Below are 12,483 nucleotides of genomic sequence, written 5' to 3' on the forward strand. Positions count from 1 at the left end.
AAAAATGGCGTTGCCTGTGATCGAGTTAGCGTTGAAAAGTGCTGTAGCATCACTCTGCATTTAACCTCTACTCAATCATGGCTTTAGGAAATTAATTAGGAAATTAGCATTTTTGCTTTCACTCTTTTTGGCCCAATGAACAAAATAATTGTAACATAAAATGTATAGATATAAACATTTAATGCAGCACAACTGAATAGTAAATCCAGGCTATGTGAAAGGCAGATGAAGATATAATATAAATCAAACCAACTGTACATTCTATCATTAAGTTATTTGCACCTGCAATAGTTTAATTGGCACAAACCTGCATGCAGATACTGAATGACAACAGCTTAGAGCGATTTATACACCGACAACCTGTAAATAACCACTGCATATTTTAAAGCGTACATTCATGTGCAGCAGAACAAAGAATGACTTGAAAATGATCACGGAAACAAACGCAAGCTGGTCACGTAATTATAAAAGCAAGCAACAACTTCATACTGTTGTTCATCTGCTGTAAATCCCCAGAGAAACAAAATATATTATGCAAAATAATAAAACCTCACAAATCTGCAGCGAAGTAAATAACATGGTTAATAATGACATGAAATATTATAAAAAAATGAAATCCTCTCTGCTGTATAGGGCATGAAATGCTTCAAATATTACAGACTCGTATACTGCGTCTTTGAAATGAGTCACTTTACAGAATGTACAATGCAGCGCAGCACCGGGAGACGCTGCCACATGTGTAGGTGAAAGGCCAGTCTGGAAACAAGCTGCTTCATGAGCAATGTCTGAAAAGTCTGGCTCACATCCAGCTCTCCTCCTGCACCCACTGCACTAAAGCACATCAAAACTACAAAGACTACCATTAGCCTGCTACCGCATCGTCTCGTCTTAAGTATAAAGTGGTTTACTGCGTACTGTTGTATAAAGAGTGCAAACACACCTTGACATCATGCAAACTTGAAGTGTTTCGAGTTTTCTGGTTCAGACACGTCCCGCACGCACACGCGTCCTGAGCTGGAGGATCGTTTTGGTCCATTCCATGTTTGACGACAGGTGGTCTTACATTCAGCTGAGTCCCCCGAAAAGGATATAAAAAACATCAAAAGAGTCCATAACCTCCGTTTTACATTCTGCTGGAACATCAAGGGGTTCCGTCTTCTGTTTATGTCTCTCATGTTTATTCATGACAACCTTATTGCCTTCATGCCAGTCCATCCATCGAAATATATAGGTCAGTATAAAAGACTGTACAGCAATAAAGTATGCAACAGAAGCAAATAATGATTTGTCTGTTTATGATAATAGATTATGCAAAATGCAGAATATAAATGCAACTACCTTGTTTTTGTTTAATATTATTGTTCAAATCTGTAGTAATGTAAAAAAAAAGATTTTTTTCTACATAAGATTTTTTGTCACGCCATAATGACTCAGTGTTTTCTTTGGAATTTCAACTTGTAAAAAGTGAGTTAGACTCGTGTGTGCGGTCGCATTCAAATGTCTGTTAAATGCCCATATGTCTGCTGCCGTTTGCCAGAGACCAAGCACTGACTCCACACGTCCTATATTCAGCATTTGGTATTGCAGTCGTGCCACTGGTTTTCTCACTGGAGGCATGTGTGGGTGTGTTGAATCCAATCTAAACATGTCAATATACATTATATATAAAAGAAGCTGCTTTAACATTCAGAACATCCACATGAAGAAAGGCATCCAAGAGTCTGGGCTATTTAAATACTCCAAATGAAAAACAAAGCGAGAGGGAAGGTGCAAAAGGAGCAGGTTTAAAGGGAAGACGAGCTCTGGCTGTAGTGTCTCAGCAGCAGCTGGTCATACTCAGCCTCAGAGGCTGGGGACAGCGAGGGGGGCGAGCTGCCATTGGAGCTCAGAGATGAGTCTCTGAACGGGGAGGGGGGCGTCAGCGCCACCAGCTCCTCCATGTCCTTGGCTCGTCTGCTACTCACGCAAGCCCCCGCCAGGTGCTCGTAAATCTTCCCCGCTGGCCGGTTGTCGCAGAAATTGGACACGGCGGCGACCTCGGCGTAGGTGGTGAGGGTGACGGGGGGCTGTTTGCCGCGGGGCGCCAGGTAGAGGGGGGGGCCGGGGGCGGCGTCCGAGGCCGCGGGCGGCGCCGGCGTCAGCCCCACGTCCACGACGGCGCCGCCCGGCAGCATCATGGTGTTGAGCTCGCTGATGTTGGCGGTGAAACGGTTAACCACGCAGCTGATTTGGTCCATGATGGTGCCCTGCGTCTGGCCGCCAATCATGGCGATGCCGATGTCGCCCACGCCCACGATGCTGGGGTCACCCATCACCATGCCCTCCACGCTCCTTCTTCTGGTGCCGACGGGGGGCTCGGGCGCGTAGCTGGGTAAAGCCTGGGTGCCCTCTCCATCCCTGCCTCCCTGCAGAGCCGGGGCTTTGCCTGCGTGCAGGCTGGCGGTCAGCGGTGCGTGGGGCGGCAGGCAGGTGAAAGGCTCAGACGCCCGGGGCTCTTCATACTGCTCTTCCACGTTGGTGTTGGCAGGCGCCTCTCCCCCTTTGGAGAAGGGTTTGATGATGGCCGTCTGGTTTGCCTCCACGGCCTCCTTCTTCTTGACGTGGAACGACATCCTCTTCCACAGGTTTGGCCTGTAGCTGCGCTCATTCTGCGCCCAAGTCATGGACTTCCCATTGGAACTGCACAACGAGAAAGGAAAACAGTTGTTCTTTGCCGTTTTGAGGGCCACTGTCTAATACCTAAACACTAAGGGCACAGGCCGTAGATCTAACCTGAGGTCCACGCTCAACCATCCCCCATCTGTGTAATTTTACATCTCTTTTTTTATCTTCCCTAGAAAGAAGAATCCTTAAAGACGGAGGGTCTCATCTGGGATTACCTAACCCAAATGAGGTTGTCTCTTCTCAGCGCAGGGACCAGTTTTTTCTGGCTTCAGTATAAGACGGTGCTCCGACCCCTGTGTTCTATAAGGCTTTAGTTGGGATTTCAGTCCTACAGCACATACGAATGGAAAACCACTGACTGCAAGGAGAGTTCAATAACGTGTCTAATACATAAACCCAGCGGGAAGCGAGACTGCAGTGTTCTCCCCTATGGGTCCCATCTAGCGAGACTTTAACCCCTTTGTACCATCAACCTTTTCTTTACCTTTAAGTTGACATTGAAGTAACTTCAGGAAAAGAACATGAAGAACAAGAAGAACTGGATGTTGCAGTTCTATTCCTAGAGTTAGATACCTGACGTTGTCCTGTGCAGACCCACGTCGTCTGAACAGGTTGGCCATGCTGCTGTTCGACTTTCCAGTCTTGGCTGCTTTCTTGGCGTCGCCCACATGCATGCGCACCACTGTGGACGTTGTGAAGGCGCTACGCACGTTTTTCTCAGGCTTGGCGAGCATGATGTAAACCTAAGGACAAACAATAAAGATGGATCCAGACGTTAGGGACGCATAACCCTATCAAACAGTCCATCAAACGGATGAGGGGTTCCAGTCGTACCTTTGGGACGAACATGCAGCAGAGCGCCACCGTGGCACTGAGGCTGACGCTGAAACACATGGTTATGATCTTGTAGTTGGAGCCGAAGTAAATGGGAACAAAAGCCAGCCAGATGATACAGGTCGTGTACATGGTGAAGGCGATATACTTGGCTTCGTTAAAATTAGCTGGTACGTTACGTGTCTGTGGAAAAAAAGAGAATATCAATTCAAATGCAGAAATAGTTCTACTTGACTAGTCAAGTTCTAACTATTACAAATATGCTGAAGTACCTTAAAGGCGTAGAAAGTGCAGCTCAGGATGAGGAGGCCATTATAGCCCAGCGGCGCCACCACCCCCAGAGTGGTCAGGTTGCAGATCAAGTGCACCTCACGGATACTGGGGTAGTCATGGATCACCTGAGGGGAGACAGAGAGGCAGCTCGCGTTGGTTGGCTGTATGCATAAATGTAAACCCCCCCATTGGAGAATGTAAATGTACCTGCGGTGGCTCTATGATAAGGAGCGCCACGATGATCCCCAGCTGCAGCAGGATGAGTAGGAAGGCGATGACCAATTGTGCGCAGGCGGACATAAAGCGCGGCTTCTTGGTGCAGATCTTCTTCTTGCTGCCTGCCAGGATCCGCGCTATACGGTTGGTCTGGAGCGAAAATAGATCAAATGCTTTCACGGGCTTCACTTCCATCCACAATGAATAACACGGCTCGCATTGATTCACAGCAATAATCCCCTTTTCTGTTCCCAGATCTTCAGCCACCTCAGCCCACTCGCATAGATCCTCAACTTCTACCATCCTTCCCTGACTCTTGGCAGCCGTCCAGCCTCTGGAGGTAGCTCTTTCACGCCTGCCCTTATCCTTGGATGCCCTGCTATGCATGTATGCTAAAAAAGAACCCAAATACACGAGTATCCACCACAGTTGACAACAGCTTGTAGTAGGATGAAAGCGGAACGGTAGCATGGAATTAAAACAACACTGTTTTTAATAATTCCTCCATCATCCACAGACAATCGCACAATGCTAAAGAACTTGTGTTTTGAGTAGTGGGGTCTTAAATGCAGCACAAAGTCTGCCAGAGTCTCTAGGATATATCAGTTGCTGAACGGCCAAAGTTTATTTCACAGTTTTGCTTTCTGGCTTATGAACCTGCTGCACATCCTCTTTCACAGATATGCAGCCAAAATGGAAGAATCAGAGAATTGAAATCCCGAAGCCAGTCATTTCTGTCACCCTATAGAAAGTGGTGGTATAGAACATAGTAACATTTCACAGGAAGTGAAACATGGTAAACACAAATTACAGTGAATGCTTGTTCCTGTGCGGCTCCTGGAAACAAAAACAGGACAGAAAGTACCTTGGTGACCAGAGCGGAGTAGCTCATGGCCGGGGACAGGCCGATTCCCAGCCGCTGCAGGTAGCAGTAGATGATGTGGGGCTTGGCGATGAGGCTGAAGGTGCACAGGTAGCCGAGGCATATTCCAGCAAGTATGATGTAGCACAGCTCACGGCTGGACGACTTGACCACAGGAGTGTCCCAGAACCTACAGACCAGTCAAGTAAAATGGTAAAATGTTATTTAATAGTTGGGGTAGTTTTGTACTCAGGTACTAGTAGAAGATATTGGCCTCCATTTTTCAGTTTTGACACGGTTAATTGCAACCTATAATTACTTGATGAAGACAGAAGTAACAAAAAGCGTAGCCATGAGGCCCAGACAGGAGAAGGCAACCGCAGCGATGGGCTCCGGGTCCCCCCAACGCACATACTGCACCGGGATCGGCTCACAGCCTTCGGAAAACAGAGAGATGATGATACATGAGCGAACAGGAAACAGAAAAGTTTAAAGTAACATTCAACCGCAGGAGTGATCGCGACAGATGTGTAGACGTTTGTTCACAAAGCTTCCGTCTGCATTTTGAAAGTCTGTAGATGCCTGTTTTGATAGAAAAAGCCTAGCTGCAGTCAAATCCTGTTTTTTGGCGACGCTCTGGCGTCTGTGTGTGTGCACAGTATGTGTGTGTTGGTGTCTTCTCAGTAACGACTGTCTCCTGCCTCCATGAGTTACTGGTGTGTGCGGTGTGTAAGGGGATTGACCCAGATTCGCAGCTCTACTGCCCTGCTTGGAAATCTCGTATTTGTCAGTAGAGACATAAACAAAGTGCGTTTACCAGTGAGGTCAAACGTGGGCCAGGAGCCAAGGTTGCAGGCTCGACAAGTGTACTCGTCAAACACGAACTCGTTGTCCTTGCAGGGAGTGCAGGTCCAACAGCAGCTCACCTCTCCTTTACGGATCACCTGGAGACACGCGCACATATTACGGGGCAGGAAGGTCTCAAAGCTCCAATGGCACTTTGCTGTATCTAAACTTACACTCTGCTACCCTGTAGGGCAGGAGAATGAGGATCTGTTCATCAGGGGATCAACAGAAGGAAAAGATGAGCAGAGCCTCATTGTTTAAGGAAACTTGCCGTGGCAGCCAACACTACAGAAGTACAGCATACGTGCTGATGCATGGGCAAGGTCATATAGGTCCAGACATGTGTTGGGATATGTGTTTGGGAGGCATGGGTGAAGTGGTGTCCTCCAAATCCTATGTAGGAGAAGAACAGTGCAGTACTTTTGCGATAGAAGAGGAGGCAGATTGCAGTGTTCTACACGACTTGGAGAGGCGAGAGGGAGATAGAAAACCCCAGATGGGACATGAAAAAAACCTCAACAAAGAGCTCTGCAGAATCCCTGGTAAGGTCTTCAAAGAGCTGATTGGACCAAATTTGCAGAGCTGTGGGATTAATTTGCGAGCACCGTGTGGGTCTTGTATGGCAGCTTTTCTCATGTTGTGTGGCGGCGATGAAGGCACACGGCCGTGTCGTTTGGTTGGAGATGACAAAGAGCTGTTAACTTGGTGCAGTGAGGTGGTGAGTACCTTAATCTGGGCCTTCTGGCAGGGCTCGGAGCAGACCGACTGGATGACGTCACTGCTGTTGCTCCAGATTTCCTCATCATTCATCTTTAGGCCGCCCTGATCCCAGCTTCCCACGTGGATGTAGGAGTATTTGTCCACACCAACTTGCTTGAAGTTCATGATTTCATATCTGTGGAGCATTTACTGTATACTCCAGGTTCCTTTTTGTGCCTCCTCCTCCATCGTCATCCTTACCTGCCAGGCGAGTCGCCGTTCTGGTCAAAGTGGATGATCTCCCCGGAGACGCCGATGAAGTTGGTTTTCATCAGGAAGTCCAGCAGCTTGCGCCCATCGATGGGCCGCATGGCATCGCACAGGCCCTGGGGGGGAGCAGAGACCGTGGATACGGCACTCCTCAAAGCACATGCACACCGTACTCCCTGTTCTATGTACCTTGTATCCTGGACAGAGAGCTTGCTGCATGGCATGTAGCCCATAAGCCATGGAATAGATGGCGTTTATCACGAAGCCCATCTTGGTGTCCTGGGCGTACTGATGGCGCAGAGACTCTCTCCCTGTGGAGAAAGAAGACCTGCTCACAAGAGGGAACCCAATGGTTCTGCGGTCTATGTTGGACATGACCACCGTGTGGTACTGACATGTGCAGGAGCGGTTGTACGCGACGTTCTCCTGCGCGTGTCCCCTCAGTCGGCACTGGAAGCGATGCTGCCAGAACTCGGGGAACCAGGGGTTCCGCAGGTTGGCGTCGGGCGTCAGGTTGAGGTAATAGTCGTCGAACCAGGTCACGTATGCCGACTTTAGCTTGATGGTGATCCCGCCGGCCGCCTCGCGCTGGTAGCCGTCGGTGACGTCGTACCTGTCTGCCCAGCCATCGCTGGTGACGGCGAAGGAGAAGGCACAGAGTCAGGGTTGTCTTTAGGATTTCTACTGATTAAATACTCATTAGCACAGTCCACGTTCGCTTCAGCTTGAGACACGGAGAGAGAGAGAGGGATATAAAAAGAAACTATTGTGCATAACCATTTTAGCATCTTGGTGACTGTTGCTCACTACTGCAGCCCACACAAGAATCTGACTGTTTAGACAGCGCTGTCGCCTCAGAAAGACTCCCGCAAAACCTCCTGTTATCTGTTGTGCACGTCACATCCGCACCTTAAAGGCTCCATGCATGTACATCATTATTACTTTTTCCTGAGCCAGTCTGCTAATAATACGTCAGTTCTCAATCTAGTTACCACTGTATATTTAAATGCAAACACAAAGACACAGCAGACAGCACCGAGACACAAACAACCCAATGCGTATTATGAACCAACGCCAAGGCCTCCACTCCATCTATTATTGTCTCTCCCTCTGGACAATCATCTAGCGTCTACAAAGATGATTACACCTCCACAAGTGCGTACATGAAAACACACAAACACACCTTCACACGCGCGTTTTCCTTCTGACAAAAAAAACAAGAAAACTTTGCTAACCGAGCTGCAGTTACACAACAGTGGAGTGGGCGTTTTTTTTTTTTTTATGATGCCTAGTTCTCTGGGAGAGGTAGAAGATCATTTTATAACACATCCTTAGAGAAGCGAGCCCAGAAATGGTACTGTACACTGGCATAAAAAAGGCTGCAATGGATATGAAAAGCATGGAGCGCTTTGACTCTGGATAGTTTGATTCACACTTGAACGAGAGCTCTGAAACCCACACAGCGACCTGGGAGGGCAGCGAGCTGTGTGCACACCTACAAGCCTGCACACACACACACACACACACACACACACACACACACACACACACACACACACACACACACACACACACACACACACACACACACACACACACACACACGACTCTCACTTCACCTCAAACACTGGTCAACTTTTCAGTTCGACCTTTTCCTGGGATGACACTTTTGAGTGAGGCCCATTCAGGAGCCTGTTTCTAAAATTAACACGAAAAAGGAAAGAAAATAATCATCTCAGCCGAGAGACTAAACAGCCTCCCAGAAGATAAGCAACCTTAAGATGCAGGGGAGATTGAGCAATAACACGAGTAATGAGTAATAACATTTTCTGACCCCCTTTGCTATAAAGATAAAGACCTTGTGTGTTTAATAATAGGCTGCGGAGCCCTCACTTTACTGGTGCTATGCTCCTGTAATGCACTGAACTGAATGTGGCAGCTTAGCAACAGACTAAATATGAACTGGAGACCGTCTCAAAGGCCACCGAACACTGCGGGCAGCGCGCTCACTTAGTGCTGTTTTTGCCAACGTGCCTTGAGTGATAGCGTGAATCATCTTGAGTGGGACACAAACTCCACGACCGTCCCTTTGATAACTGTGCAAACCTTTCACATAGAAACCTGAACTCATCTGATAAATGGTTAGAAAGAAATTACAAAGACGAGTGTTTTGCAATATGTAGTTCAAGGTTATTTTACGTTTCCTGCTGTCAGGTTTGAGCGACAGCCTACATATGTGGCTGCTAATGAGGAAAGGCATTTATAGAACACCAGGGACGAGAGCGAGCCAGAGAGCTAAACCTTAAAATAAAACATGGCGTTCTCAGAAAACGCAAATCTCCTGCTAAAGCGACCCCTCTTTGCCACTTCTGTTTGTTCCCTCATGTTGTCAAATAACACCATATGCTCAGTCTCCAATTTACATTTACACTTCTTTTAATAAATATGAATGATTAATATTCGATCTTTGGTAGAATTGTTTTGTCGGAGGATGCAGCATATTAAGTATTTTTATAAATATTATTAGTACAATAAATAATTTGATGTTAGTGGCCTGTGCTGACAACAAAAACAAAAAAGGCCCATTAAAATACTTGCGTTTCCTAGATCACTGTGAAGCTGATGGACGCCATGGAGATGACAAGGATGATGACGAATGACAACAAATAAATCCTGCTTGATGGTGTTGGACATCTGAAGGGAGACTGGAGTGGAAATGAATGCAAAGCACTGAGAAACCTTCCTATCAGCATCGATCCATTCATTTATCCATCCATCCATCCATCCATCCATCCATCCATCCATCCATCCATCCATCCATCCATCCATCCATCCATCCATCCATCCATCCATCCATCGTTTCTCATTGCTTCCTCACCTTCCTACCAGCAGGAACTCCCCCACCAGCTTCTGGCGCCTCATGGCCATCAGTATCCCTCGGACCGTCATGCCCTCGCAGAAGCAGGCCACCACCCTGGCTTTGGGCAGGTGGGCTCGCAGCTTCTGCAGGAGCTTGTCGAAGCTCTGCTCGCCCGCGTTGCTATAGATCTTGTCAGAGTGGGCGATGCAGATTCCCTCCATCGCTGCCATGTCTTTAAAGGCCTCCATGCCGCTCTCGCCATAATTACCTACAGAAGTGATATTTGAATAAACACATATGAGACTGGATGTTATCTATCTACATACAAGCCTAAGTGCTGGACTCATTTTAGGGTCATTTACGATTCTCACACTCTTATACACAATCAGATGCACTAGTGTGATTCCAGCACAGTCCTTGAGGGTCTGCTGGCTTTGTCCATGATACGGGAACTGTCGAGGGGCTGCTTCCATGTTTTGCTGGAAATGAGGTCACCTAGTTACAGCTGCTTTTCAGGGTTCCTCTGGGCACCACACTGTTGGAGGCCACATCCGAGCTTTCCTCCCATGCGCGCCGCTTGCTTTCACCTCCACTCAACTCCGCTATCGCCTCTAACGACTCCATCCTCATCGTTTCTGTGGATGATCCTTAACATTTCTCTGCTGTGTGTGGGTTAATGAAGGGACTCTTTTTCATAAAAGCATCCAGCTCTTTGTATGCTACAACAACACGAAAAAAGCTGTTTATGTGGCAGAGCCTGTGTGACATATTGAGTTAGAACCCTGGCCAGTAATTTATGCAAATGACAGGCTAACGAGCACCTGCATCAGAAAGATAAGAAATTAAAATGTAGTTACTGAACACGGTGCAAAAGGTAAATAACCAGAAACCACATGAAATTAAAATAATACCATGAATATAGTAACATATTTGTTCCTGCTCCTGTAACCTCCTGCTTCTTGTGGGAAGTGAGATAGTCTGCAGCATAGACATCTCAACAATAAGCTCTTAACATGGGATACGCGTAACACAAGGTTTTCATCCTGGAAACCAGGACGGCACGCGAACCACTTGTTCCGTTAATCCTCACGATATTTTATGGAATCAACTGGAATGATCATGTTATAGAGAAGTATTTGTTCCACAAACTGAGAGGTTCAAAACGAAGCGGTAACTTTATACATGGGCCGCTGATGATGATGATGATGGTGGTGATGATGGTGATGATGATGATGGTGGTGATGATGGTGATGGCGACACCTGCATCTGCAGATGAAACACAGCAGACCAGTGACTGAGACGCATACCCTCTGTGTGTATGGCAGACACATAGCTCCAGCCGTATCTTTTGACGATGTCCACCATGGCTCTGGCCTGCTGCATGTCTGACGGCACCACCCGCATGAAGTACTTAAACAGGCTCTGTTGGGAAGAGCGAACGCGTTCACACGTCCGCCTGTGAATGCGGCGACGCGGTCGGTGCCCGCTCTCACCTTGTCGCTGAGGTCCATGCTGGTGGCCGAGTAGGCTATCTGCGGGATGTTGAAGAGCTGGAGCAGATTCTGCACCTGGATGGCCACCGAGCTGGACCCGGGTCCGATCAGACCCACGATGGGCTTCTTGCCCTGCAGCATCAGGCTCCCCGCGTCCGCCGCGCACCGGCCCTGGTTCTCCTCCTCCTCGCTGGACACCAGCGTGTCTCGGATGAACTCGATGCTCTGCTCCAGAGCCACGGCGGAGTGCCAGCACGAGTCCCTGGCGTGGGAACGCGTCCGCGTTGTCGTTTTGGCGAGCGAGATGTGATGGAGAGAGGTGAGGACGGACAGCGTCAATCACCGGCCGACCCGAATGAAGGAATTCTGCTTCGATTCTGCAACGCCACTGGCTTCTCACCTGATCTCGCAGCCCAGGGTGATGTTCGGGAGGATGGTGGGGTCAGCGTTGATTCGATCCAGGGTGTGCATCATGGCCTCCACTCTCTGGATCCCATACTGCTCACGCACGGCTCCACACTTTCGCTCGTGCACCTGAGATCACTGGCATTAGTTCCGTTGGGAAAAAGCAAGCGCACGAACGCAAACGCAACACGCACCTTGTCCGCGGGCGGCTGGTGGTGGACGGAGAACAGCGCTCCGATGATGATGTCGCCGGGGATGTGTGCCAGGACCCTTCTCTCATTGTTCTGCCCGTTGACGCCAACTTCCAAGGACACACTCACCACCAGTAACACAACACACAACCTTCCACCTCCTGCCATCGTCCGTCCTCTCAGACCCGGGGTTCAGCTCTGTCGCGCGTCTTCGGCATCGCTCCTGTTCTGCCAGGGGTTCGTGCCGTTCTGCATCTCCCTGTAGTCCTGAAAAATAGCATTTGGGCCATTTAATAGAGCTGGACGTGTGCTGCATGTGCATCATGCAACTTAGTGCCAACAGACGTCTAAGCTGCTGCCCAGGCGCCAGAAAAGCAGTTTACAGCGATTTTATCCATTCTCCAATTAAATCACCCATTCACCAACTGAGCGACAACTTACAACCTACCTGTGTTCCGGCCGCAGCCTCGCGCGCGCCTCTCATTGTGAGCGCGTGTCCATCGCGGGAGAGCAGCAACAAGCGGAAAGCTCTGCGGGCTTCAGCTCGAGCTCAAACTGGCGCCTGGCTACAGCAAACTGCAAATAGCAGCAGATATTATAGAGCCCGTTATTGGAACATGTTTTAGCCCAGTGACGCACAGCGCCCCCCCCCCTCCTCCACCACCGCCGCCGCCTCCTACTCCAACGGCGGAAAGCATGGAGCATCAACGCTGACTAAATGGGTGCAAGCGGGAGACCAGCGACACGTTTGAACATGAATAAAAAGCATGAGGAATAAATAAGAAAGTCAGAAAATGCTCAGAAAGCCTTTACACCAGTAAAGGATGGATTGTTTAAGCACAACACCCCCAAAATGGAAGCTGTCCCCAG

General features: G+C 48.6%; 1 protein-coding gene across 1 annotated transcript; it reads right to left on the bottom strand.

Annotated features, from left to right (window-relative positions):
• Positions 1-163: 163 nt before the first annotated feature.
• Positions 164-12,234, bottom strand: grm5a (glutamate receptor, metabotropic 5a). The gene is made up of 18 exons (XM_029173410.3): positions 12,062-12,234; positions 11,617-11,880; positions 11,418-11,551; positions 11,018-11,279; positions 10,832-10,946; positions 9,543-9,792; positions 7,060-7,295; positions 6,854-6,975; positions 6,656-6,780; positions 6,422-6,590; positions 5,667-5,793; positions 5,169-5,286; positions 4,853-5,039; positions 3,979-4,137; positions 3,771-3,896; positions 3,499-3,681; positions 3,238-3,407; positions 164-2,679 (listed from the first exon to the last, which is right to left on the bottom strand). The coding sequence occupies exons 2-18, from the start codon at positions 11,779-11,781 to the stop codon at positions 1,785-1,787; spliced, it is 3,543 nt and encodes a 1,180-aa protein (XP_029029243.1). The 5' UTR covers positions 11,782-11,880; positions 12,062-12,234; the 3' UTR covers positions 164-1,784.
• Between the last annotated feature and the right edge of the window lie 249 nt (positions 12,235-12,483).

The sequence above is a fragment of the Betta splendens genome, chromosome 14 (genome assembly GCF_900634795.4).
Source record: "Betta splendens chromosome 14, fBetSpl5.4, whole genome shotgun sequence".
Classification (NCBI taxonomy): Eukaryota; Metazoa; Chordata; class Actinopteri; order Anabantiformes; family Osphronemidae; genus Betta; species Betta splendens.

What these genes read in the sequence shown, in the direction of transcription:
- grm5a (XM_029173410.3), bottom strand. Translation starts at nt 11,781, where the DNA reads ATGGCAGGAGGTGGAAGGTTGTGTGTTGTGTTACTGGTGGTGAGTGTG. An exon ending in AACGGCGACTCGCCTGGCAG is followed by an intron (nt 6,591 to 6,655) that starts GTAAGGATGACG and finishes AATGCTCCACAG; the next exon opens with ATATGAAATCATGAACTTCA. An exon ending in GCCAGAAGGCCCAGATTAAG is followed by an intron (nt 5,794 to 6,421) that starts GTACTCACCACC and finishes GCGTGTCTCCAG; the next exon opens with GTGATCCGTAAAGGAGAGGT.